The sequence below is a fragment of the Typha latifolia genome, chromosome 11, assembly GCF_019914945.1.
Source record: "Typha latifolia isolate L0001 chromosome 11, TyphaL0001v2, whole genome shotgun sequence".
In the NCBI taxonomy this organism is placed as follows: Eukaryota; Viridiplantae; Streptophyta; class Magnoliopsida; order Poales; family Typhaceae; genus Typha; species Typha latifolia.
In genome coordinates, this window is record NC_133096.1 from 3,362,299 (window position 1) to 3,389,291 (window position 26,993).

General features: G+C 35.7%; 1 protein-coding gene across 2 annotated transcripts; it reads left to right on the forward strand.

Annotated features, from left to right (window-relative positions):
• The first annotated feature begins 1,008 nt into the window (after positions 1 to 1,008).
• On the forward strand, positions 1,009 to 26,493 carry LOC140798009 (homeobox-DDT domain protein RLT3). Of its 2 annotated transcripts, XM_073151723.1 has the most exons (18): positions 1,031 to 1,276; positions 2,114 to 2,143; positions 2,533 to 2,623; positions 2,781 to 3,194; positions 4,858 to 4,913; positions 10,842 to 11,078; positions 11,223 to 11,285; positions 11,499 to 11,715; positions 11,793 to 11,893; positions 13,226 to 13,312; positions 13,402 to 13,533; positions 14,292 to 14,432; positions 17,330 to 17,452; positions 17,564 to 18,037; positions 24,636 to 25,067; positions 25,204 to 25,821; positions 25,996 to 26,100; positions 26,221 to 26,493. In XM_073151723.1, the coding sequence occupies exons 3-18, from the start codon at positions 2,533 to 2,535 to the stop codon at positions 26,455 to 26,457; spliced, it is 3,528 nt and encodes a 1,175-aa protein (XP_073007824.1). In that variant the 5' UTR covers positions 1,031 to 1,276; positions 2,114 to 2,143; the 3' UTR covers positions 26,458 to 26,493. The 2 variants fall into 2 exon arrangements, with proteins under 2 accessions (XP_073007823.1, XP_073007824.1); XM_073151722.1 differs by lacking the exon at positions 2,114 to 2,143 and having other exon boundaries at positions 1,009 to 1,276; positions 26,221 to 26,492.
• Positions 26,494 to 26,993: the final 500 nt, after the last annotated feature.

The following is a 26,993-nucleotide window of genomic DNA, read 5'->3' on the forward strand; positions in this document are numbered from 1 at the left end:
ACAAAGATAAAAAATGATACAATTTGAAGCGGTTCGATCAACTACTATTAACTAACAATGTGATCGGTGGGCTTATTTCGAGACCTTGGAGGAAACTTTTACATGCCCAAATATATTAATACATTAAATTAGTATTATTAATATTATAAATATAAAATTAGGGCTCTTTATACAATTATCATTGAAAACTTTCAAAATATCATAATTATCACTACATTATTCAAAATATCATAATTGCTATTAAAGTCATTGTGCTCCTTCAAAAATGTCATAATATTAGTTAAATCCAACTAATCATCACTAAAATTAAACTTATATTAAAAAAATTATTTTGCCCTCATATAAATGGATTAAAGTGGTTAAAACTATCTAATATTTTTTTTAAAATTGTTAATAAATATTTTACATTCCTAAGGGAGGGTATTTCAGTTATTTATATGTATTTGTTAACTTTAGTATTAATTTGTTAAAAACTAACAATAATGAGAATTCTAAAAGAGTCAAAAAAAATATTATAGTGGTAATTATACTAGTTTAAAGAATATAATAACAATTATGATATTTGAAAATTTTCAGTAGCGACTATGTAAAAAAGCCATAAAAGTAATATATATTATATTAATTATGTCGGTCGAGTTGAGTCAAGTAATTAGAGTTATAATCAAGCCTGAGCTCTTAACTCAATAATAGATTGGGTCTCATAATTTAAAATCGGGCGGATCGGGTCATGAGTTGAGTTCGTATTGACATAACCTGATCCGACCTGAACCCAACCCACCCGGTTGCAATATGTTGACCTTGGCTTATCCGAACCAGGTCGATCGCAACTCCATTTCGTGATCCCACACGACTCAACTCTCATCACGGATCACCGTCTAACCTTGGGCCCCACCTAATCCAACGGTTCAGCCAAATTCTCTTATGAAGGCTTATTCGTAATTTTGTTAAACCCTGAGGGTGATTCTCTTGTTACGCCCCGAGATATTTCTCGTTTGGGGGTTTAAGGAAAAAGAAAAGGGAGCGTAGGGTTTTGGGGTCAGGAAGCGAGAAGGCCAGTGAGAGACTGCGAGCGTATCATCCGAAGCCATATACATATATAAAGGGATCGAAAGAGGAGAAAGAGGAGAAAGAGAGGAGAAATCCATTCACTTCCATGGCTGCGTATCTCTGATATCAAGAAGGCAGACACCCTTGTTAAGCTCTGGATGTCTTCACGAGCATTGGGGAGCTCCACAGCGTAGGAGGAGCATTGAAACCTCTCCCTTTCCTGATAAAGGTCTTATCTATTTCTTATTCCTTTGGATTTATCTGTTTTCTTTCGCTCACTAGCGGTTTTGATTATAGCTACTTGATATAATTTTGAACGTATTGTTATGTGTTTAGTTTTGTGATGCGAGTCCCCTATTCTAGTGTATGTGAGAGTGTTGAGGGTTTGATATTGATTGTTTTCCAGTTGTGGAATGTTGAATTCGTGTGCTGATGTTGCTAAATAGTGGTTCTTTTGGTTCAAGTAGGACTTTTTTTTTCTTTCTTTCTTTCGGCAGCTTGGAGTGCGCGGATTTTCCCAAAAACTCGAAATTTAGGGGCTTTCCTGTTCGGGTTGAATGGAATACCCTTAAAGTTTGTCATTTTCTTTTGGATATTGGCGGTATCCCGTTCGGCTCGAAATTGTTTTCTGAGATTGTTTTTGACAATTTCCCGTTGATCCTGATTGTCAGAAGGTTCTTAGTTGATGCCGATCACTATTTTGCCTGCTTTATACTCTTCTATTTGTTCTAGTTTGTTGTGAAACAATAATCTTTTTCCTTGCTATTTCGTTATCAAGATATGAGCCACAGGAAGCTCACTGATACTCACAGGAACTTCTGAATATTCTATTTTGGAAAATAATATTGTTTTAAATTTATTTCATTATTTCCTTTCTTTTCAGTTGAATTTCTGTTCTTCTATTCATATCATTTTGAGTTTTTGTAGGAGGCTAGATTGCTGCTCTGTTTTATTGATGGTTTATTTTTTGTTGCTACCACGTTTGGGGTTGAGTAATTCTGTCATTACTAGATTCTAGTTTAATGTAGCTCCTGATAGTATGTTCTGCAACTTTTGTATTCTGTAGATTTGTGAATTATGGGAGGACCGTCCGTTGGTAAGTTCAGTTATTATATGCAGTCTTGTTTGCCATTAGCTTATAATTGTTCATAATATCATGGACCCTGCTCTGCCTGTTGCCCCTAGAAGTGGTTTCTTTTAATGTGATTGAATGTTGAGGAAAAATAAACTTGTTGCCGCTCTAGCTTTCAGAGAAATCAAGGTTTCTTGATTTGGTACAAAATTAACAGGTGAATCATGAAATCTTTTGCTGCAAGCAGACTTAAATGCAGTATGTTAAAATAAATTTTAACTCTAAGACAATATATAAGTTTCACCTCTTAATATTCTGTGGGGCTCAAGGTGCAGTATTTGCCAATTAGTTTTGATTCTTTTGTCCTATAATTCTTCTTTTTAGCACCAAATACTAACTCTAGTTTATCGTAGATGGAAACTGTTGATATAAATGCAAAGAACGACAATGGAGCAAAGAAGAAGTCTCCTATCCAACTTCAGTCACTGGAAAAGTTCTACTCTGGTATGACTCCTTTTAATTTATCTTGCATAATACCTTCTTCTTAGGCTTCCCCCTCTCCCCAAGCCTCAAAACGCCAAGTAAATCACTAAATTGTTCTATCATGAGGAAGATGCTTATTTTTATTATGTGCTTTTTCTATATTTTATCATTGTTGTAGAGGAGAAGTACCCAAAGCAGAGGACCATGGAGGAGTATGCTGTGTCACTGGATTTGACATATAGTCAGGTCCGTATATGGTTTGTAGAAAGGAGAAGAAAGGAACGAAAAGAGAAGGAAAAACACCACTTTCATAAAAAGGATAACCAAGGTGTTGCAAGAACCCACACACTTGATTGCAGCAGTAGATGGTCTTGTAATGGTCGGCTTGCTAAAAGCACGAATAGGTTTTTAGGACCAGAACTGAAGAAATCTGTGGCCAAGAGCATAAATAGTGCAGGAAAGAAACGATTTGTTCGGCTACAGGTTTTATTCCCAAAGGATTACATTCTGAGGAAGATATTTCGAAAAGATGGTCCTACCCTTGGATCACAGTTTGATCCTATACCCCAAAAAGTATTTGGTTATCATACAGGTAAAACTTTCTTTCTATCAAGGGAAAATAGAGCCATGTTTATTATCTAAATGCATCTCTTGTAAATTCTTTTCTATTAATTTTTGGGTAGTGAAAGACTTCCCATCAAATTGAGAAAAGCAAAAAGATTATTTGTGAAGCAGTTTTGTTTTAGGAGAGTTTTACTAGAATAAATTAAGTCTTTAAGTCTTGTTTTTGAAGCATATATAATATTTCTTTGCTCTGTAATCGTCATTCTCTTGTATATGTACAAAAACCTGGTTAAGATCTCTGAAACATTCTACTTTGACAGGATGGATATATGTTAGTGTGTCCATTGATTACAGATCTTGACACTAAAATTATTTCTTATTATGGTTCCCTCATTAATTTAAGTTTAGAAAAAAAATGACATACTTACGGTCCAGTTATGTCAGATTGTATCCATTTCTCCTTTCTTTTCAAATAGTTTTTGGGTAATCTGTTTCTTAATCTAAGCAAGAGAAGTTTAAGATTGAAGGAATTAGTATATGCTGATCGGACAGCATGCAGATTCTAGTATAATATCTTTTAGTGCTACTGTTATCTTTCAAGTTGATCTTTCCCAAGGCAGAGACTACCATCATTTTCTCTATTTTATAACCGTTCAGTGGTCTTATCAATCCAAAAAATCAAATAGATATTGCTCGCCGTCCTATTTGTCCATTCTATTTCTAATACAGTTTTAGTAATTACCCATATGGCTGAGTTCCTTCTCCTTGGGGGTCCTCTTATTATGGGTGTCAGGTCCTGTTTGACTATGTTTGGTTCTCGAGAAGTTCAACTCATTGATTTGAGGGTCCTCATAGTTTTGTGCAAAAGGTTTTATTGCTGCCATTCTCTATAACGGAATCTGTCTGACATTATGTTCTAACACTGAAAGAACCTCTAGAAATTCTTAGAACGTATTCTGCAGCTTTTGCTACATTAGGCAGGAAGACTGAGTATTAGAGATATTTCATAATGACTAAAAATCCTGTGATGTGACTGTTGTTTTGAGTCTGAGATAAGTTAAAGATGAACCAAGCTAGTGCCTATGGTATGTTCAGATGGATGGGAATTTGCCTTTGTAGTTGCAAAATGATTAGTAGTCTATGAATTAAGTGCTCATTTGAAATGAGTCGAAATCTTTTCTGTTGCTAAGTTCCAAAGCCTGATGGTTTTAGACATTTAGCTAGAAACATTGTTTTGTTAAACTCTTCAATAACAGTGCTAGCATTGGAATGTGGATAGCTTTGTTTCTCCTATTACAACTATCACTCCTACTCCAAGGTTATATTTTTTTAAACCTATTCCCAAACTTCCACAATTTTATTCCTGGATGCCTCATGTGACTGTTAAATGTTATGAAGATTAGATTGACACATTTATGGTTCATACATGAGCACATGTACCAGAGTAATAGACTAACTTGAATTTCAATACATGCAGTGCATTGGTTACATATCATTTTTTTTTGTCAATGATATATCTCTAGATGGTTTATTTGGCTCAAGCCATGTTGGATTCATGTCTTCCTAGGTTACAGTATAAATCAGTTGTTACCATTTGAACTCATTCCTCATCTTATAACTACTTCTTTGAGCTATCATTTATGTATTTATTTGCAATTCTTACTATATCCACACCAATATGATTTGTGCAGATGGCAGAAAACTTCATTCCTGTTATGGTAGCCAAACAATTACAAAGAAGAGAAAGGTAATATGACAAACCTTTAGATGATTTGTGAGTAGCATGACAAATATACTATTTGTTGTAGTCGTAAGATGAAAATTTTAGGTGCATGCACTCTTTTAGTGGTTTTGCAGATGAAATTTGCAAGCTTGCAATACTGCAATGGACTCGCAAGCTTTTCTTTTTTTTTTAAATAAAAAAATAGTGATCTTACCTAATAGTAGGGTTGCGGGCTAGTAGGTTTGCAATGGACTTATAGGTCTGCAAATTTAGAGGAAAACATGTTCATTACAAGCTGATAAAGCCATTTGCGAACTTACAAACCCTAAACCTGCTAATCACTCTTATTATACAAATACAATGGTGGTTGCTGGCGTAGCAATACCCAAAAAATAGTGTTTTTACATGCAAGATATTCACTTTTTTAGATTTTTTTTAAACTTTAATAATTGCTTCATACTTCAAAGTCAAAAGGTCAAAGGGCATTTTGGTGTATCTTTTCTAGATATCTTTATTTGCTCTCCAAAACCAACACTCTTTTTATTTTTTTGGATCACATAAAATGTAATAATTACAAGCTTAGTTTACAATCAAACACCATATTTTCCTAGCTTGGTTCGAATTACCAAAATCATGGCTATGGAATGAGGCCAGCTAGCTTGTGTCAACTACCAAACTCAAACCAAATAGAGCCTTAGTTTTTGGCTCTGAAGAGTGGGTCCCATGCATACAATATAACAAACATGCATGATACTTGTATGCAAAATCATGTCTGTAGTCCTACAATGGGCCCTAGGAAGCACAAATACTTCAAATAGCGTGCGTGTCTGATGCTCGTTGGACAATTGTTGGACACGTGTCAAACACTTTTGAAGTATCTGATATTTAAAAAATATGAAATAAATTCAGACAGTCATTAGATAATTCTAGGACACGTTTTGGGCACGAGATTTATGATATGTTGTAAAAATCTATACCATAAATCATCTATTGCAGGAATTTTCTGCATATGTTGAAGAAATCATAAGTTAGTGCATTAAAGAAAAATATTATTGGTGCAAATAAATGCACAAATCACATATTTGCCTATTCTGTCCACTCTTGCGTAAGATGAAGTGTTACAACTTGTAAATGTAATATGCTAAGAGAAAAGTAATGTTAAGGGTATTGTCACTTATTAGCATTATGGATGGGTTGCCCTTCTGTATGAAAATCTCTCCCACATGACTCATCGTCCAACCAAAGCGTCAATGAATGGGTTGCCCTTCTATGTTTGTGTGAGTACACGTGCTTGAAAGTGGTGTCCATACCATGGTATCAACTATCCCGGGGTAGGAAAAACTCGATTTTGGAGTGGGGCTGAGAACAGTTTTGGTATTCCTAGAGGCCAGATCTATCTACTGAAGCTCCTCATGCGTGATCCACATGCTATCAGACTCTAGGCGATCTCTTTATCAGACCAGTAATTGGTGAACTTTTCTATCAGCATTAGAGGTTACCTATTTATCCAAAACATCGTCTATCTTTTCTTTTTGTGTGGATGGAAAATGGTAAGTGGCTAGATTTAAAGCATGTATATCTGGAGAGATGGAAGAAGCTATATCATAAAGATCATCATGGATGATTACAAGAGGTTTATAGGCTACAAAATCTTTAATAAGTGGAACTAATGCTATAATCAGACAAAATATCTATAACATAAGCATTAAGTTCGACATGTTTCAATATTCAAAAAGGTCCAGCACTACGAGCTTGCAATTTTCTTACGTTACCCAATGGAAACTGCTTGGGTCTGATACGAGTGATGACATGATCTCAAGCATGAAATTTTTTAGCACATCGATGCAAATTGCCTATAGTTGATATTGAAGATTACTAGTTTTGATTTGCTTACTTATCTCTTAATGTAATGAATAGATATGGTATGTAAATGCTTTTGCAAATTTTGAGACTTTAGAATGCAGACATATGAAGGTCTAAAGGTTTATGAGCTTTATACCCATGGACAACCTCAAATAACCTCATACTTATAGACCTATTTATGAGGTTATTATATGCAAATTTGCGCTATAGGAAGATTAAAATCCCAGTTTCTATTATGATCACCTATGAGATAGGGTAAAGGATTTCTTAGGCATAGCGGTTGACAACCTCTGTCTGATGAAGATCGCGGTGAGCCGACGTCAACGAAGATATTGGAGATGAATGAGTTGGTTTAACGCACCTAATTAAGATCTCGGAGAAGAGGGTTGGTATAATTGGGTGGGTTTCGAGGTTAGTTGGAGGAAGGAGACGAGAGGGTTGAGGTTATTAGGTTGATGGTCACATGCAAGGCTTACTGAGCACGTGAATTGGTTAATGGGTTAACTGGAAACAATGGAAAGAGGAGAAGGGTTCAAGTTAATGGGTTAAGTGGGGTTGATGGGTTTGGATTAATGGGATTAGCTTAATGGACTTGGGTTGAGGGAGAGGTATGCTTTAGTCTAGTTTGAATAGAGGATTGGGTTGGTTTAGATTAGTGAATATGGGTGAGTAAATGGGTTTATGAAAAGCAATCCTCTAGATCTGAAATTTGAAATTTAAAAATTCAAAATTTAGAGATAAAGGGGAAACAATAAAGAGCTGACTTTTGGATTTTTTTTTCCAAAATAGAGAAGTTCTCTGTTTTTTTTTTCATCTACAATGAAAGGAATGAATATTCTTGACTTTGGCAATGAATTATTAAATTACACATGAGCAACTCACTTTTGATGATATTTGAGTCTCATGTGGAGATTCCGCGGTAGTGACGAATTCTTCTTCTTTGCTGATGATGATCTCCTCGTGCGATTCAGAACTTGTTATGCTCGTTGTGCGTCGGACTTCATAGTGTTCTGGTATTCGTGGGGCAATCGATCGAGCAAAGAAAAAATGAGGTGCGACGTAAAATCTAGGAGGCGGGATGTCCATAAACTAGGACCTTTGGCTTTGATACTAAAATTGATGCAGAATGATAGTATCAATGAAGAAGAAGACAAATCCTTTGAATCTACTAATGGGCTGTTGGAATCCACCAACAAAAGAGAGAGAAGTAGATAATTTCAAAATCTCAGAATATTTATTAACCTCTATAGATAACATAACAAGCCTTTATATAGGCAAACTCTAAAAAGGACAGAAGACTAAAATGTCCCTCAAGTGAAAGACTAAAATTTTCTCATATGAAATTCTCCCCCTCACAACTCATCACCCAACCAAAGCATCAATGGATGGGTTGCCCTTCTATGCTTGCGTGAGTATATGTGCATAAAAGTGGTGTTTGCACCACATTGTCACTTAAGTTATAATCCATTAATATATTTCATGATCTGTTATCATAAGGCAATAATCTATCTTCTTCATCCTCTCTTTTGTGGCTATAGAAACCCTAATGTAAGTTGACAGTGATGATTGAGATAGAGAAGTGGTAGTGAGGACTATGGATGGCCATGCCGATTGGTGGTCGGCACTGCACGACACGGCATGTGTCGCAAGAGAGGGAGAGAAAAAATGGAGGGAGACTCAGTCCGCAACTTAAGTTTTTATTTGAAATTGACTCGACGACCCGACCCACTCGGGTCGTCTTCCTTCTCGAGCCAACAAGGGCTAGGGCATGCATGTCGCGATCGGCGACCTCGGGCACAACGGGCAATGCCAAGGTCGGCGGTGACGGCGACGATGATGACGAAGAGTTTTTAGTGAAGCGCGGCGGCACCCCTCGTGCCACGTGCCGATACGTCGTTGGCATGACCATCGTTGGTGAGGACTTTCAACCCAATCTATGGTTTGATTCTTTCATGAATAGATTATTGGTGTCTATGTATTTACGTTATGGGTTAGCAAATTTTTTTAAATGTATTACTAGTACAATATAATATATTATAATTTATTTATTTTGTTGTGTCTTGTCTTATTTATTCTAAGATTTACTGTCACGACCCAATGTAGAAATCATGACCGGCCATGCACCTCAATATGCTTGAGATACACGAAGCCTTACTAATACTTCCTACGTGTACAATAGCAAGAATAAATAAACAAAGAAGATCTGCTTTATTAAATTTAAAACTAATTGCAATAAACATAAACCAATGTTATTGTTTTTGAGTCACTAAATGAAATAAATTTATCTTCTAATCTAAAGTATAAAATCTAAAAGAGCGGCTAAGGGCTTTTTTTTTATAGCTGATCCGGTTAGGGTCATCAGATGATCACTATGTGATCAACACACTCTGTCTTTTTCACTAACTGTTGAGAGAAGTTAGAGTCACCTAGAAAATTTCTCATTCATCTTAGGATTGTTCCCTAACCCTGCTAGAGTCACCTAAGAAAGTCACCGCAGTGATCTAATTTAGGAATTTTTTCTGGACTTTCAGATAGACTTGAGTCACCACGAAAAATCGCAAGCGATTTCTATCGAGACTGTTCTCTAAGTCGTACCAATAGTAGTCTCATTTTTCTTTTCACTAATTGACTGAATATAATGATTAAATGCACATAAAAAATATAACAATTAAATTTTTGCACGTAACGATGAAATAAATAAATTTGCATATAGAAAATTTATATGGTCTGACAAAGGTACAAAATATAATAAAAAAATATGTGAGTGAACCGACTCACCTGAATCTAGGCAAGACAACTGAATCTCAAATCCCTATCTCACGTGCTAGGGATTTTTAATAATAAATAACAATAACATTTTTAAATAATAATAAAAAAATATTAAATTTTTTTTTCTACAATTGAACTCAAAAATTAATAATTTGGGCCAAAATAAGCCCAAATTAGTTGCGTTGGGCTGTAGTTGGCCCGCAGCCCACCCAACTAACACTTAAATGGATTGGGCCCAAGGGCCAATCCAATTAACTAATGGAACCGGGTCGGGTTCCTTGGATTCGGATCCTACCCGACCGGAATCCAAACACTTAAAGGGAGAAGGCTAGACTCGGGTTGCTCGAGTATGTCTTCTCCAAGCCGGAGAGAGAGGGAGGGAGGGAGGGAGGGAGGGAGGGAGGGAGGGAGAGAGAGAGAGAGGGGACGCCGACGGCCACCGCGGCGACGGTTCGCCGGTCGCGCCCTTAGCTTCCCAACACCCACACGGTGCCGCCGTCTTTGCGAGGTGGAGGATAACCCGCGAACGACGATCGATTTCAAGGCCAACGGCGGCCGGAGCCACGAGGGCTCCAACGGTGAACGCCCATGGCACGAGGCCAACGGCAAGACGCTTCCAGATGGAGCGGTAGCGACCCGAAGCCGCCGGTCGGCCTAATTTGCCGGTGAAGCCGAGGAACCCAAATTAGGTATTTTTGTTTGACCCTATTAAACTTTAATTAAAATTTATGGGTGGGAGAGTGCTTACCAAGGAGTCACGTTGGCTCCAACAGCGCTCCGGTACACCGATTTCACGGCGTGACTTCGACGGTGAGAAAGAAGAAAGCGAAAGAGGAGAGGAAGAAGAGAGAGAAGGGGGCTGAGGTGGTTAAGCAGAGAGAGAGATGATTAGGGTTTTAATTTATAGATTAAAAGATCAAATCTAAATTAGATTAGGATTCGGTGAGATATTTGCGATTGCCTTGTTGCGTGCCGGAGAGGGAGAGGGGAGGGGGCTGCAAGTGCAAAGCACGTGCACCCTCCTCTCTCAACCCCTAAATTTTTTTATTTTTTATTTTTTTATCTGGTTCTTACATTTACCATATTGCCGTATTTGTATTGTTCCGTATAGGTTGTACCTAAAGGTGATCAGATCTCATCATGATGAAGCCTAATTGTCATTTATTTGTTAAGGTTTAGTAGTTCATACAAGCTACAACCTCTGATGATTAGCTCTTTTATTTTGTTCTTATTAGATTATGTATCATCTGTTAACTTATTGAATATGATCATAACTTTCTTTCACTCTGTTATGGTTTCATTCAATATTTTACTCTCTAGGTCTTGGAGTCTCCTATTGAAGATACCGCAATTTTGCATAAAAAAGATGTCCCTGCAAAGAAACATGGCATTGGTAAAGGCCTGATGACAGTGTGGCATGCAACAAATTCCGACAATGGACATTTCCCTGCTGATTTTGACCTTTTGGATGGAAATGCTGCTTTGAGATCTTTAAGATCACATGCTGCTTTCAAGGAAATAGTATGCCGAGTACCGAATCATCAAAAGCTTGGTTCAGTAAGTTCCTAATTTCTTGATTGGGATTTTTTCCTTATGCTACAAAATGTTTATTAGTACAATTGCAAATTTCTATTGGAGTGTTTATCAAAATTACATACTTATCATTGTTTTTTTTTCCTTTTTTTATTATAAATTTTGCAGAAACAAATAGAAGCAACCAAAAGGATAGACAAACGGCAAAAGCCTTCTTTAAATAAAAGAAAGGTACCATGCCTTAACATCTCTAGCTACTGTTAATGCTACATGATAATTAAAGTAGAGAAGATGATGAAGGTGGAAATGAGTGCAGCTAAAAGTGAACTCCTTTTACTTTCAAATTGGCTCAGAGAGCAAGATGGATCATTAATTAGAAGTTATGTTTAGAACTGAAATTGAGTGCAGGGTGTGAACGCCATTCATACATGCCTTTTTTTTCAGGTAAAATCTACCAAAATCTTAGATCCTAAGAGACCTCATGCAAATGAATGCAAGCTTTCAATTGATGAACCTCACTCCTCAGAACAACAAAATGAGCTTGCAACATTTGTTGATGATGAGGAGCTAGAACTTAGGGAGTTACAGGCAGGACCTAATCCATTGAGATGCTCAGCTCATCTTGCTTCCAGTGGAAGACATGCCTGCCCACTTTGCAAAGGTTTGTTTACTGTGCTTATCTCTGGGATTTCCTATTCGTAACAAGGAACACCATTTTAACTGTTCTTGCATCTTTAGACTTATTGGCCAGGTTTCCTCCGCAAACTGTCAATATGAAGCAGCCATTCCTAACAAGACCTTGGGATTCATCACCAGGACTTGTAAAAAAGCTGTTCAAGGTTAGTGGGTCCAATGGATCAAGTTGTTATTGTCTATCATTGCTTTTTACATCTAGTCTTTACATCTTTAATATTTGCATGATAAAGTTAGATATGTATTTGCATGATAAAGTTTGATATTTCTTTAGTCTGAGTTACTATGTTGATGCGGTTTCTTTATCAGTTGTTTTCATATTTGTTGGGAGCTAAAGTAGACCTTAGTATTGTTGGTAATCATGCTATAGTAACACACGATATGAATCTGTAATATGAACTCTTATCAACATGTCCATTGAAAATCTATTTACAGGTTTGCATCTGTAATAATTGCTATCAGCTGATCTTACCGCTAAGTAATGAAGGAAAACTTTATTTTGTTGAAGAGGAGGAAAATATTGGAAATACTTACATTTCCTTGTATCATCTTTAGATTTGATACAGTTAATGAGATACACTTACTTTTGTAATTGGTAATTACCTGAAGTATTGCCGTTATAAGCAATGAGAATTGAAATGCAACATTCATTTGGCTTCGATGAGAATTTTAGGATATTCCAACATCAGCATCATTGCTTGGCTTGTGATTTATCTATTCTTATACACCCATTTTAAACTCATCCTAAAATTATGTTACATCTCACTTAATACTATCTGATTAAGGATTATGGTATTATTCGAAGTGGGTTCATATAAGATAAATTAGATCATAAAATCGTATGCTTTTGTTTTCTTGTAAATTTACCTCCACTATAGTTCTATGTGCTGCTGGAGCATATCATGCATTCACTGCTTTAATTATTTATTTATATTACTTCTAAAGGAGCATATTCACGATATATTTTAAACAGTAGGTTCAAATAAACTATATTAGGTCATAAAATTGTAAGCTTTTCATATTTCTTGTAAGATTAACTCAATTGTCTGCTACTGGATCATATCATGCAAACATTACTGCTGTTGTTTCTTTAAAGTGCTTCTTAAACATATTTAAGATTTTAAAAAACAAATTTTCATTTCCTCAGCTTCCAAATCATGATTAGATAACTTGATGTGATCAGTTGCATCAAATAACCACCATGAGCAACAATTTACATTTATTCTTCTGAGCAATATGTACAATTTACATATTCACATAATTTTCTGCTTCATGGTTGATTATAGTTAAAGGAAGTCGTGCTATGTTTCTTTTCACTGTTCAGTTGTAGTCCTAAAATGGGTATCTAATGTCAGGTCCATTCTTGACAGGTTATCCGATTCCTTTATACACGTTCGATATGTTTTGATGTAAATCCCTTTTCACTGTTCAGTTGTAGTCCTAAAATGTGTATCTAATGTCAGGTTCATTCTTGACAGGTTCTCCGATTCCTTTATACACGTTCTATATGTTTTGATGTAAATCCCTTTACCCTTGACGAGCTTACTCAGGCATTCCATGACAAGGTCCAACGCTTGTGAAGAACCATTTTATAATTTATTACTCTGCATTCAAAATTGTTGGATTCTGATGTTGGTTTTAATGTCACTTCTAGGATTCCTTGTTACTGGGAAAAGTACATGTAGCTCTCCTCAAGCTTCTTTTTTTAGAAGTGGAAAGAGAAAAAAGTAGTGGATTTATTCCATGTTCTTTTAAAGATTGCAGATTCCTCAGTTTCTTGAATTTTGTAAGTTTTTGACCCTGTATATTGTTGATATTATGCAATTTACCCTTAGAAATTTCTTTGTTGTTACTATTACTTATTATTGTCATTATGTTTCATAAATTGTAACATTATTATCATTATCCTTATTGTTATTATTACTGTTATAACAAGTAAGTTGAGTTTAGGCCAATAGAAAAGTAGAAATTTTCTCCCCAGTCGTGCTCTGTGTGGCTGTACTCTGTGACTCTCTAATTTGTGGAGAAACTTGTCCCTTAGATGTTCAGCTCTAGTACTTTATATAATTGAAGGTGATCTTCATAAAATAAGTTATGGGAGGCATTCTAGACCTATCTTGTTGGATTTTGCTTTTTCATTAGAGTGCATCAGTGAAAGTAGTGTAGACACATTTTAGGTCTGCAACTGGCAGTTGAAGAATGGATCCACTTCTCGTTAAGAATTAAGATGCAGTCTATTGAGAATATAGCCAAAAGTTTTTTTTTATTAATGATTAATATAATGGATAATGTTGTGATTTTCTTAACTAAGTTGTATCAACAAGCTTCATGTATAAGGGAGCATAACTATTAATTGAGAGTTTGAGACAGCTTTTACTTTTTTTTAACAAAGCATGCCATTTTGGGAAAGTTCTTTGAAATGCTTTTATACTTCTTGTATTATTTTGACAAAGAATGACTAGATCTAACTATTTAAGTTAAAATTGGTGGCTATTCCACCTACCATTTTACTAACATAGTACATCTATGCTGTGTGCCATGCAGGTTAGAGAACAGGAATTTGATGTGAATTTCTGGAGCCAGTCCCTCAATCCTCTTACTTGGATTGAAATTCTGCGGCAAGTCTTAGTTGCAGCTGGTTTTGGTTCAAAACACAGGACATTACGGAGAGATATTTTTAACAAGGTAGTAGAAAGTTGCATATCTCATGCTTCTTATGAAGTGATTAAAATGGATCTTTTCTGAATTGCAGATCAACCTTTCTTTAGAGTTTAGGGCATAGTGTGCACACTTCATAAAGTTGCATAAATGTTGTTTAATGTATGAATATAAAATGAGTTGTGTCACATATCTTTATCCTATGAATGAGTCCTCAAATCATTTGTGGCACATCCTTCTTTCTTGGTCTGGATGTCGTGTTAGTTTGTCGTGGTTAGTAGGTAATTCCAGTTGAAAATACTATCTTTCATGGACAACTATGTAGTGAATTAGCTTGTCCACAACCATGAAGAATGAATGCTATGATACTTTTATATTATTGTAAGCTGCTTTATTCTTTTAATTTACCAGACCATCTGAACTTTCTTCACTTGGTAAAATTTGCATTATTAGAGTGGAGGTCTCATGTTGGAGGAGGTTCGTAACTTACATTTATTGAGGACACTGATGGAGGACCAACATAGAATTATAGATAGTATTTGCATGTGCCATTGTTCTTAAATGTGGTCTATGAGCTTGTGTGGGGCCCTTGATGGTCGAATATGCATTTGCCGTCAAGTGCCTTATATAAAACTAACTTGAATAGCACCCGTGTATGACTTTATTGAATCCTTACTGTATTAATTTTTTTTAACGATTTTTTTAATGACAACTATTACTTGCCATATGAAGCTATACTTATATAGAGAGAAGTGCCTATCTTCCATATTTCTCTGAATACAGCTTGTTTTATATAGATCTTTAACTTCCTCTGAATACAGCTTGTTTTCTATAGATTTGATCAATTCAAGAACTGCTAAATATCAAAAGCATATGCACCTGCATATGTGTCCACATATTGCTTGTGCGCTATGCAGGTGCTCGGTTACCTGCATACTGTAATCACATTCTAGAATATTACTGCAATAGTCTAATGAGGATTTGGAAGGATCTGATGTGGATGGAAGTTAGAGAATTTGCGGAATATTCACATATAAGTTGTTTTTTGTGGAGGATAATTGACAACAATATCTAGAGTTTTCATTTTTTTTTGGTATATTACCACCTATTTAGTCCTATTGAGGAAACCCTTTTTTGTACATATCACCTAACTTTTTTCATTATAATTGGAAAAAAACCACCTCATTATCATTTACAGAAAATATTTTCCATATATGCTAATTCTTTGATCAAGTGCCCTTTAAATCGTTTATCTATAAATGTGTTTCGTAAGAAAAGAATATGGAGGCTAGTTTTCACAAATGATACAATAATTTTTTGCAAACATATTTCAAAAAGGAGTCAACTTTGCAAAAAGGTATTTTTGCAATGAGTTTATATGTTGATGATATTAAAAATCCCCTAATATCTATAAAGCTAACAACTTACAGTTATGCAAAGGTTTGATAACATTTATGTTTTTGCTTCCTAAAAATCTCTGAGTATTGTATTGCTCATTGAGTTTCAAGTGTTCTACATCATGCCATGTATTTTCTTAACATTTTCCTTGATGTAATGGCCAAATTTGATAGGTGATCTTGTATGATATAAATGACCTAAATATAGTACTGTTTATCTGGATATTTGATCTAGTAGTTTACCTTTTAGCAAGTAGCAATAATTAAGATAGAAGAATTTGCGTGCTGAAGAAATTTTTTTTGTCAGTACAAGAGTTTCTATGTGCAATAATCCTATAACCTATGAAAGAGTTGCTTTCTGACCAGTAGTTTACTTCTATATATAATTTCTCTATATATTATTGGTAAGGTTCTAAGTATTGGTTTTGGCATCGGGATTGACCGCTAAAATGCTGCTTCTACTGCCATTCAGCATATTGTAGTTCTTCTGTCTGATAAAACTTGATTCATGTTATACATTGCTTCTACTGTCCTTCTATATCTTGAAGTTCTTCTATCTGATAAAGTTATATAGCTGGAAGATGGGTAAAAGAAGTTGCTTCACTACCTAAAAGTGAAAGAAATTTATTGTCGTTAAATTAGTTTTTGCTCCTAAAATTTGAGATTGCCTTAAACTTTGGTGGACCAATTGTTTGCTTTTATTTTCACATCCTTAGGATGTCTGAAAAGGAAGATGTCAGCTTTTGTATTTAATGAGCCAGCAGTGCTTATCTCCTATTTTAAAGCCATTGTGGCGGACATGTCAAACAAGCATTTGAGAAACCTATCTTACTGTGCCTTTTTGGTGTATCTTTTTATGCTATTACATGTCTCGGTGTGGTACAGCATGACACTTGTGACCTGCCACTGATAGTCCTCCAAAAGGACAGTAGTTACTCTCTACCCTATCATCTGATTGGGTTCCAATCAGCAAAGTTTAATCCCATTCACAATATTCTTGTTTTTCTACTTTGCCATGTCCCTTGGCACTTGCAATGACTTATGTCCCAGGAAATATCTTTCTACGGCTCATGATTATGGTGTGGTCTTTAATTTCTTCGGTACAACAATTGCAGCTTTATGCCTTTAAGGCAGTTAAATTTGTTCATTCTTATGCTCATCAGATTATCTCTTCATAGCTCTCTTTGGTATTTTCGTATTACTTCAGCTAGTTACCTTTTATTCTTATGCATGATAGCATGCTTTTATTACTTTATGTACACTATCAAATGTATGTTATCCTAGTTTTGTTTTCTAGTCTTTTAAGAGTTTAATGTTTTCTTGATTACATTCAATTTATGATCACATATTATCATACTTCTAGTTTAAGTAGATTAACATTGTTTTTTTAGTTCTTGATTACATCCAATTTGTGGTCATATATTATCATTTTTCTAGTTCAGGTAGTTTAACATAGTTTATAGACACAATATCCAAAAACTAACAAAAAAAATGGTGATTCTTTGATCTCTTATGTGTTCTTTTTAGGAGAGGAATCGGATGACAAAATATGGTTTACGTCCCCGTACATTGAAAGGTGAATTGTTTTCTTTATTGGCGAGTAAAGGAAGTGGTGGATCAAAGGTCTCAGAGCTGGCCAAATCTCCTCAGGTCCTACTTTAGTTATATTTGATACCTGCAAACTTGAATAATTATCCGTGATACTAATATAAAAGTTTCCATTATATTGAGAAGATGTAATTTTTTATATCTACCTTTCAGATAGCTGAGCTTGACCTTCCTAGCACCATAGAAGGACTAGAGAAAATAATATGTTCAACTCTTTCTAGTGACATCACATTATTCGAAAAGATTGCACCTTCTGCATATCGTCTCCGTGTTGATCCTCAAATCAAGGGAAAAGAAGATCCTCAATCAGACAGTGAGGATTCAGGGAGTGTTGACAATGACTCTGCGGATGCCAGCACAAGCAGTAGTGGTGATGATTCTGATGATTCCAATGAGATGAATTCAATTAGACATGAAAGGAGGATTGTGAAGTCCAAGGTTCGGGTTAAGAAAGTTGGCCGGAAGTTGACTGAGTATAGTGAAATTGATGAAAGTTATTCTGGAGAAGCATGGGTTCTAGGATTAATGGAAGGTGAATATGCAGACCTAAGCATTGACGAGAAGTTGGACACTTTAATTGCATTGATTGATCTTGTTGTCGGTGCTGGTCCTGGTTTAAGAATTGAGGTAATTCAAAGTTGCTCAGTCAAACTTTTTCCAGCACAGTGATATATAGTTAGTTATTTGCTGCTGTTTGTTCACGTAGTTGTTTCTTTGTTTTTCTTTCCGACCGCATTTACCATTCTATGCTTATTAGATAAATCTCTGCACTGAGTGAATACCCATATATAGCATTCTGTACTTCTGTGAAAAAATATCATACATCTTCTGAAGATAGCAATGTGATGACCACGTACTTATGCCTGTATTTGCAATACTGTTGCTTTTGATTTCTATAGAACTACCTATCATAATTCCATAAGATAGTCTTTGTGTAATTCCAAAATTCTCCTTAATGTAGTTGCATTAATATTGATAACTGTTTCTACTTTCTAGGTTTTTCTATCTTTTCGTGTTTCTGTTACATTTGTTTTAAGCTAGATTTTCACTAACCACTAACTATTGATATTCTCCTTGATATAATTGGTGTTGAATTTGTAAACCTCTGTATACGCCTGATTATCCATTTCACTGAACAATTATTTATTTTTCCGTCACTTCTGTTTAAGCTGGAATCTCAAAAACCACAAGTCTTTTGATACTACTATTTGGACAAATGTTCTTTTAGCTTCTCTACAGCAGGAACTTGTGTCACTCTTTTACTTCAGGTATGATCCCTGTAATTGCTGGTTCCACAGTTGTCAACATCTTGTATGAGATAGAGTTCTGATGATGGTGAGCTTTTTAAATGAAAATGGGGATGCCCTTTCTTAGTTCTTTTGTTCAAGGGCGGACTATTGCATGTGACATTTCCAAAAGCCATTTCGCAATTGATCTAATGTAAAAATCAGATGGGAATGTAATTTGGTGTAAACCTATGGCACAAATACGAATACGGATACGGGATAAAAGGATATGGAGATATAGGGAGATACAGATGGGAATGTAATTTGGTGTAAACCTCTGAAGCACGAATACGAATACGGATACGGGATATAGGGATATGGAGATACAGATATGGGGATACGATAAATTCTTAAAAGTAGGATACGAGTATAGGAAAAATACGCCAATAAATAAATACGTAATATATTTTTGGTCTATTGTTAACCAATATAACATGTAAAAAATAATTATCCCAGAAATGATAAGATAAAAGGAAAGAAAGCTATAAATTTAGTATCTACATGTCAAACTTTAGAACGATATGGTAAAAGAAGTTGATATGTAACTCAATTTTAGCGAAATATTGAAACCTAATTCAACTATTAATCTACAATTAGTTTGGATCTTTAAATGGCTTTTAAGCTGTGTTTAATTTATTATCAAATAAACAAAGCCTTAAAGTATCATGAAGGATTGGATAATCATATATATATATAAACTATATATTTTATATCACCTTTTAGCATAAAAAGAAGATATTGGATGATCAAGAAATGTATCGGAGTCGTGCCGAAAAATTAAAATTAATTTTACTCCTCCAGTCGTATCTGAATATGTATCGAACGTATCGGTGTCGTATCAATATCCGATACATATTGGATACCAGTACAAATGGATAAACGAAGTACCTGTGCTTTGTAGGTGTAAACAAAAACAATTTTATAGGAAAAAACGGCATCCTAGTGAATGAGGCTTCTGTCTTTACAATGTTAGGGAAGTAGGGTGAAAACGGATCGGATATGGATCGAATAGTACTCAACCCATATTCGGATCCATATTTTTAGTCCGGATACGGATTCAGACACGGATATTGGACGGATAGCAAAATTTAAAACCATATTCTAACTAAACGGATACGAATAATTTTCGGATAGAGGATCGGATCTTAAACGGATATTGATTGAATTTAAAATAATTATAATATTTTATTTAGATATAATTAATACAAAATTATTAAGAGTTTTACGACAAATAAATTTTTTGTATGTCAAATTTATAAAATTAGAGAAATTAATCTCTATAAATAATATATAACGTATTATTAGTAACAATATTAATATTTACTATTTAAATAAAAAAACTAAAAACTGTAAATCATTTAAAAAAATATGCGGGTAAACGGATATCTGATATCCGTATCCGAATCGGATAGAAATTTTTTATCCGAATCGGGTCGGGTTGGAGTTAATCTGACCCGTTTTCACCCCTACAGGGAAGGCTATATGTAAATTTCACTATCCCCAACTTAAATTTATTGCAATGGAAATTTAAATATATATTTGTTTTAAGTAGGGGTGGCAATCGGGTCCGGGTTAAGGGGGCTCGGGTCGGGTCAACTTCACCCTGACAACAAACATGATTTGATTAATAAACGGGCATTTGGTAGACACGAACACGACCCAATTATTAAACGGGTAATATGACACGTTTAATAAACGGGTCAGATTAACACGACATGTTTACACGACTTGCTTAACCCGTTTAATAACGGGTCGGGTTTACACGACACATTGCATGATCCGTCTGACCCGTTTAATAAATCCTATATAAAATTTAATATTTATTAATTTTTCATGCAAACAAAATAATCTATTTTCTACTCAACTCATACAACATCAAAATTACAATTCTAGTAATTCATCATAACAAAAGCTCATACAACAAAGTTCAGAGTTTAAAACAAAGTTCTAACTCTTAAGCCCAAAGATCATGACCATGACCCTGTCAAAAAAAAAAGAGAATGTTAATAATTAAGATATAAGATAGAGAGAAAAACTTCAATTGCATTAGTCATTGAGCATTCACCAGATTAGATTTATACATTTGAGCATTTATCGGATTCTACTTTACTTGCATTAGTCATTGAGTCCAAATTTATAGTATCTTCTGTTAGTTCTTCCAATGCTACCAAATTTTCTGCTATAATATGATAAAATAGTTAGTAGACTAAACTTTTTGAATATTTATATAAGAAAATAATAAAATATGCTTACCTCTAGTATGAAACACAATGATCTATGCAACGATCTATGCAACTGTTTTCACCCATATTGAGCTCAGATTCCTTATACCTGAAGAAGAGAATAGAAGATGTCCAGAATAAATCTTCTGATCTTTAATTCTTTAGTTAAAAATAACATTCTTCAAGAGATCATTAGAACCATCATAGTATTGGAAAATATTAAGACCAAAGGATCAGTGTCTCATAATGTATTCCGTTAGTTTATCTAGCGAATTTACATAGATACCTAGGTTAACTTAAAACAAATGAACTTTCAGATGAAGGATATGGTTATGCATCTTGGAAGTGAAAGATGATACTAAGAGTAGAGATCACAGCAACATAATTAGGGAAAGAATGAGCAAAAACTTGCGTACCTTTTCTCAATACATTTGTTAAAACAAGTCAGATGAGTGCAAAACATATAATGAAACTTTCAGCAGAGATTGATCGAAAGGATGAATCAAGATCCATACAACAAAAACACATGAGCTGATATGCATTTCAAGCCATGACTCAATTGTCCACTGAACAACTATCTTCCAACTGAAAAATATAGACGCCATTCTGAATGAATATTAGGAAGTGGATCTGTGATTGTACTATAAGAGTCACAGTTTCTTTAAATAAATAGCCAATCGAATGACTGATGATGATTTACAGAGTTTTGTTATCGTTGAAAACATGCAGAAAAGGAAAAATGATCTACTTGTCAATGCCTCGTGTATTTACTGACAGTTTCAACTCACTGATCTCCTTGTCAATGTCCTTTAGCATGCAGAATTAGCTGTCAAAACACTGAAAACCAGAAAAATGTAGTCTTGAAGGTAAGAACTACTGCAGCCATAAAATAGAGGGAATTTTGAACCTCAACTTTAGCATATAGAATAGATGGCACCTGAAGCACCATACACAAAGTTTGAAAAAAAATATATAAACTGTAGGCATGAGAAAGTTTACCTCCATGAACTGCACAATAAAGTCTATCAGTTTCCTCACAATGATAATTTGCTATTAGAAAACTAATATCATAACCCTGTAAGAGAGAGGATTTGTTATACCTTTTTCCATTAGTAAAAGATGCAGCTGGAGAATACATAAGACATAAGAGATATATTAACTTTTATGTTATGGTCAAAAAATGTTTACCAAAGAATTAGATTAGAAGATAAGTGATGTACACATTAAGTTCTGAAAGAAAGTACCAAGTGAAAATGTTTACCAAAGAAATAGATTAGAAGATAAGTGATGTACACATTAAGTTCTGAAAGAAAGTACCAAGTGACAAATAAAAGCACAAATCCAGCTAAAATACATTTATCTATCATTACTGCAGCAAAATATTAATATGTCACAGTGTAACTGATGGATGATATAATATGCCCGGTAACACAGTAATATGTAGAGAGATGTAACATCCTTTTCCCAGAACCAGAAGACGTCAGATAACTTATCAATGTTACTAAGAACTTTCAATCTTAAGGTGAACCAACATAACAACACCTGCACTGGCTTTCTCCTCAGAACTTGGAATGCCTCTGCCCTCATCAATAGAAATCTAAGAAACTTCTTGGTAAGGATGTTCTCAAGTTCATCCGCCTGCTTGACCTGTAAACTTCTGCACATGAACATGCATTGTGAGAAAGCTTGTGTGCATCAGTCAACAGAAGCACAGATCAGGGCTCAAAGTTGGGACTCGGCGGGGAAGGAGTCGGCAGGGGAAATGTTGAGAAGACGCCAGCAGCTGCGTGGGGAGATGAGGCCGGCAGCCACAGCGGCGTGGGGAGTGGGAAGATGATGGCAGCGGCGACATGGGGGAGAGAACGATGGGAGATGAGTTGAGGGAGTGTGAGAGAGTGTGAGAGAGTGGGAGTTAGGGTTATTTAGTATATATATATATATGTAGTGCGGGTAAGCGAGTTGGCGGGTTAACCCAACCTGAACTGACCCGTATACTTAAACGAGTTAAATGGGTCAGCTATATAAACCTGAACATGACCCAATTATTAATTGGGTTAGGTGGGATGACCAGTTTATAACCCGAACCCGTTTAAGTTAAACCCAAACCCGATTAAAATACGGGTTATCGGGTCGGGTCAAAATTTGCCACCCCTAGTTTTAAGTGGCTTCTCCCACATAATGCGAAGTATTTTAGGAAAAGAGAGTAAAATTAAAATAAGTCGGTTCCAACTAGATTGTACTCAATGACTCTTCGGTACAAGATATTGTCAACCTTTATGCTCCTGTGTCATAACAGCTCATGTATGGTATTCTGGTTCTCAACCAGATGTGGATCATCTTTTCTTGAATATGTTTCCATTGTTTTGATTTGGCTGATTTTATTTGATTTAGTTCTATTGAATCATGACACTAGTTGGCAGGATTGCCATGCCATGCTTATCCATCAGTAAGTGTAGTGGGCGGAATGGGTGCCACCTAACTATGATTCGGTGAAGGTTCAACCTTCCTTCCACAGATATAGTAATAGTAGTTCCACTCGATGTGGATCGCGCCCATGCTTGCTCAGCTCCAGGATCAGGCTCTTCAACCTATTTTCTATATTCCATCTGGTCTATGTTGTTGGAGTTTCTTTATTTCTTGAGTTCATGCAGCTTGGTTTCGTTAGTTCTTTATTGTTCTCTGTCTGTCTCGTTGTGTAGCAAGCTCCGTATCTTTGGGGGCACGTTCTTTATTTTTTTTTTTTAGAACTCAAGCCTTCACCATCAAAACTAGGCGCTGAAAAAGGCAACTGGCCTTAGGCAAAAAGAGGTTTCCAGAGCGAAAGCGCTTGAAGTTGAATATTCTTCCGCGAGGCGGGGCCCTTCAAGCACGCTTTATTTTGTAAAAGACTCTGGAATTGGAAATCTATTATTATTAAACTTCTTTTGGGGATTTGTAGTTGCCAAATGCTTGGCAATCCTTGGTAGAGCTTATTCATGATTTCGTGCCGAACCTGGTAAACGAACAAATAGGTGGTCTTTCTGGAGGTTCCTCTTCTGAATGAAATTCAATAGGATCCATAGAGACCATATCTTCATCCATAGGATCCCAAGTACCCGGATCAATCAAAACTCCGATTCTATCTGAACTACTCATTTTCAAATGATATCCACAGCCCTTTCCATACGCTATCGATTGGTATAGCTCAGAATGGTTCTGGATCGATTCCACCTCCACTTCAAAACGATTACTGGCCGATGTTCCGGTATGGCGGGTGTACGAGAATTCGCCCCTACTCTGACTTTCGCGAGACATGCAAGAAACGATAATAAATCTCGTCGTTAAGTTAATTTGAATTAATATTAACTTACATATATATATATTTAAGTTAATTAAGAATAGAAAAATTTCGAATTTGTCATGTACTGTGCCAGTTCCTTGTTGACACCAGGAAATGAGGGAATCTGAATACTCCTCAATGCAACCCCAATCTGTGCTGATCTTGTTTCACATTCTTTGCTGCTCCATTTAAACCAGCAAGAATATGTAGCATGTGGATATGCCCAATTTGTACTGGTCCATCTTGGGTGCTTATTATCACAGCTCTTGGCAGAAGTAGATCCTTTCTTGTTGAAGTGTTGTGTTTTATATTTTCGGAAAAATCTTTATATTTGTCCTTATGTGGACTAACTATTGATTGCAGTTTCTTTTATCTCATGTGCCTCTTAACTTTTGTAGGAGCCAGAAAGAAGTGCCTCTGTTATTCTGTCAGCTTCATTTCATGGATCAGGTGCAAAAATAAAGAAATCATCAACAAGTTACCAACTACCATCCAGTTTTATATGGAAGGGATCAATGCGTGATGTCAAAGAATCATCACAACATTCTTTCCCTATTGATTCTTCTTTAATCAGCTCAAAATCTAAGAATGGGCAGGCAGTTGATAATGAAAATGAACATCAATTTGGTGACTCTAGAGATAACTCTGAAGTCACAGAAGTATCTGGTCAGGATGTGCACCCATTGCAATCCATTTATTTAGGGTCTGATCGTAGGTACAATAATTATTGGCTTTTTCTTGGCCCTTGTACTACAAATGATCCTGGACATCGCAGGGTCTACTTTGAGTCTTCTGAAGATGGTCACTGGGAAGTGATTGATAGCACACAGGTTGTTCATTTTCTGCCTTATATGCTGATTATAAGACCATACTAAATTACTTTCCTCTTTGGAATAATAATTTCAAGAATAAGTTTGATCATGGTTTGTTCTTAACCATCAATTTTATCCTTTGACATCATTCTAGGCTTTGCTTGCCCTGCTATCCGTTTTAGACAGCAGAGGCACAAGGGAAGCTCGTCTTCTTGCATCTTTGGAGAAGAGGCAAGCATTTCTATGTCAAACAATGGAAAGTTATATGAAAGATGAACATGAAATCAGACAAACAAGGGTATCTGATCCATCTGACTTGGAGAATAGCAGCGGAAGTGGATCTTCACCTATATCAGATATTGACAATTCTACAGTTTTAGAATTAACGAACAATTTCTCAGCATCGTCCGGTGTAATAGCTCTTGAACTTGGGAGGAAAGGTGAAGAAAAGAAACAAAAATGGGAAAGATCACAGGCATTTGACCAATGGATTTGGAGTTCCTTTTATTCTGTTCTTAATGCTATAAAATTCAGTAAAAGGTCATATATGGAGTCATTAACTCGCTGCGAGAGTTGCCATGACTTGTACTGGAGAGATGAGAAGCATTGTAGAATATGTCACTCTACATTTGAGATAGATTTTGATCTTGAAGAAAGATATGCTGTCCATGTTGCAACATGTAGGGAACCAGACGGCATCTGTGACTTTCCAAAGCATAAGGTTCTACCTTCACAGTTGCAGGCCCTCAAGGCAGCTATTCATGCAATTGAGGTTAGACACAAAATTACTCGTCTGGATATTACCTTTTGCAAGTATCAACTTAGATTGGAAATTTCATGTTCACAAAAAGGATGATCTGAACTGAAAAAAAAATTATATAGCATGTCTTGTTAGTTATTACTTACCTGCTATAAGATGTTTTTCATTCTCTCCTACTTTCTGTAGGCGACAATGCCGGAGATAACATTGGCCAGTTCATGGATGAAATCTGCTCACAAGCTGTGGGTTAAGCGACTTCGACGCACATCGTCTTTACCGGAACTTCTGCAGGTCATTTTTGTCTAGCTATAGCTGTTGTTACTATGTCATTGGTGGTCATAAAATTTATTTGGTGTTATGATGATATTGGCATGTACTTGCCCATTTTACCCTCTTAACTATCCATGGCAGGTTGTTGCTGATTTTGTTGGGGCGATAAACGAAGATTGGCTGAGTGAATGTGCTTCTATGATAGGTTCTAATTCCTCTGTGGATGATATCATTGTCTACTTCCAGACAATGCCACAAACTACTTCGGCAGTTGCACTTTGGATAGTGAAATTGGATTCTCTCATTGCTCCTCATTTGAAAACAGCTCAGTCTGGTAGGACAGACGGAAGCATACCCTTATTGAAAAGTATGTTGTAGTTCTGCCATAATCTATATCTATGGTTCTTTCTTATTCTTTATGATGTTTTATTTTGTAGGACTGTTGCATGCTATAGTTTCCAGTGCTACTAGCTTCTTATGCTTACAGATTAAGGAGAACGATTCTGAGCAATTAATGGGTTTCTTATGACTAAAATAATTGTGAGCAACAACGCACCATTATTAATTTGCTTTCATTCAGCTCGCTCAACAATTATGCACCACTTGTAGGGCTTGAGTTCTTGCATGCATAGTCTGAACTCTCGTTTGTTCATTTTATACCAAACCATTGCAGACTGACTCAAAGCAAAGCCTGAATAATAGATCAGGACATCTCCTTTCTATGTTACTGAACATGGAATAATCCACCTGGTACACTCATGTTGCCGAAGATTCATGATAGAATTTCTTTATGACATCACTTTCTGATCCTAACCAATTGCTTTTCTTTCCTTTGTTTCACTTGAACTAAGAACCATTCACATGTACACACATTTTAGAGAAGACTCATGATCCACCATCTATTTAGGGCTCCC

Excerpts from the sequence above, each read along its gene's own strand:
- LOC140798009 (XM_073151722.1), top strand. The coding sequence starts at position 2,533 with ATGGAAACTGTTGATATAAATGCAAAGAACGACAATGGAGCAAAGAAG. Across the intron at positions 11,286-11,498 it reads CTTCTTTAAATAAAAGAAAG|GTAAAATCTACCAAAATCTT; the intron begins GTACCATGCCTT and ends CTTTTTTTTCAG. Across the intron at positions 17,453-17,563 it reads AGCTGGCCAAATCTCCTCAG|ATAGCTGAGCTTGACCTTCC; the intron begins GTCCTACTTTAG and ends TCTACCTTTCAG.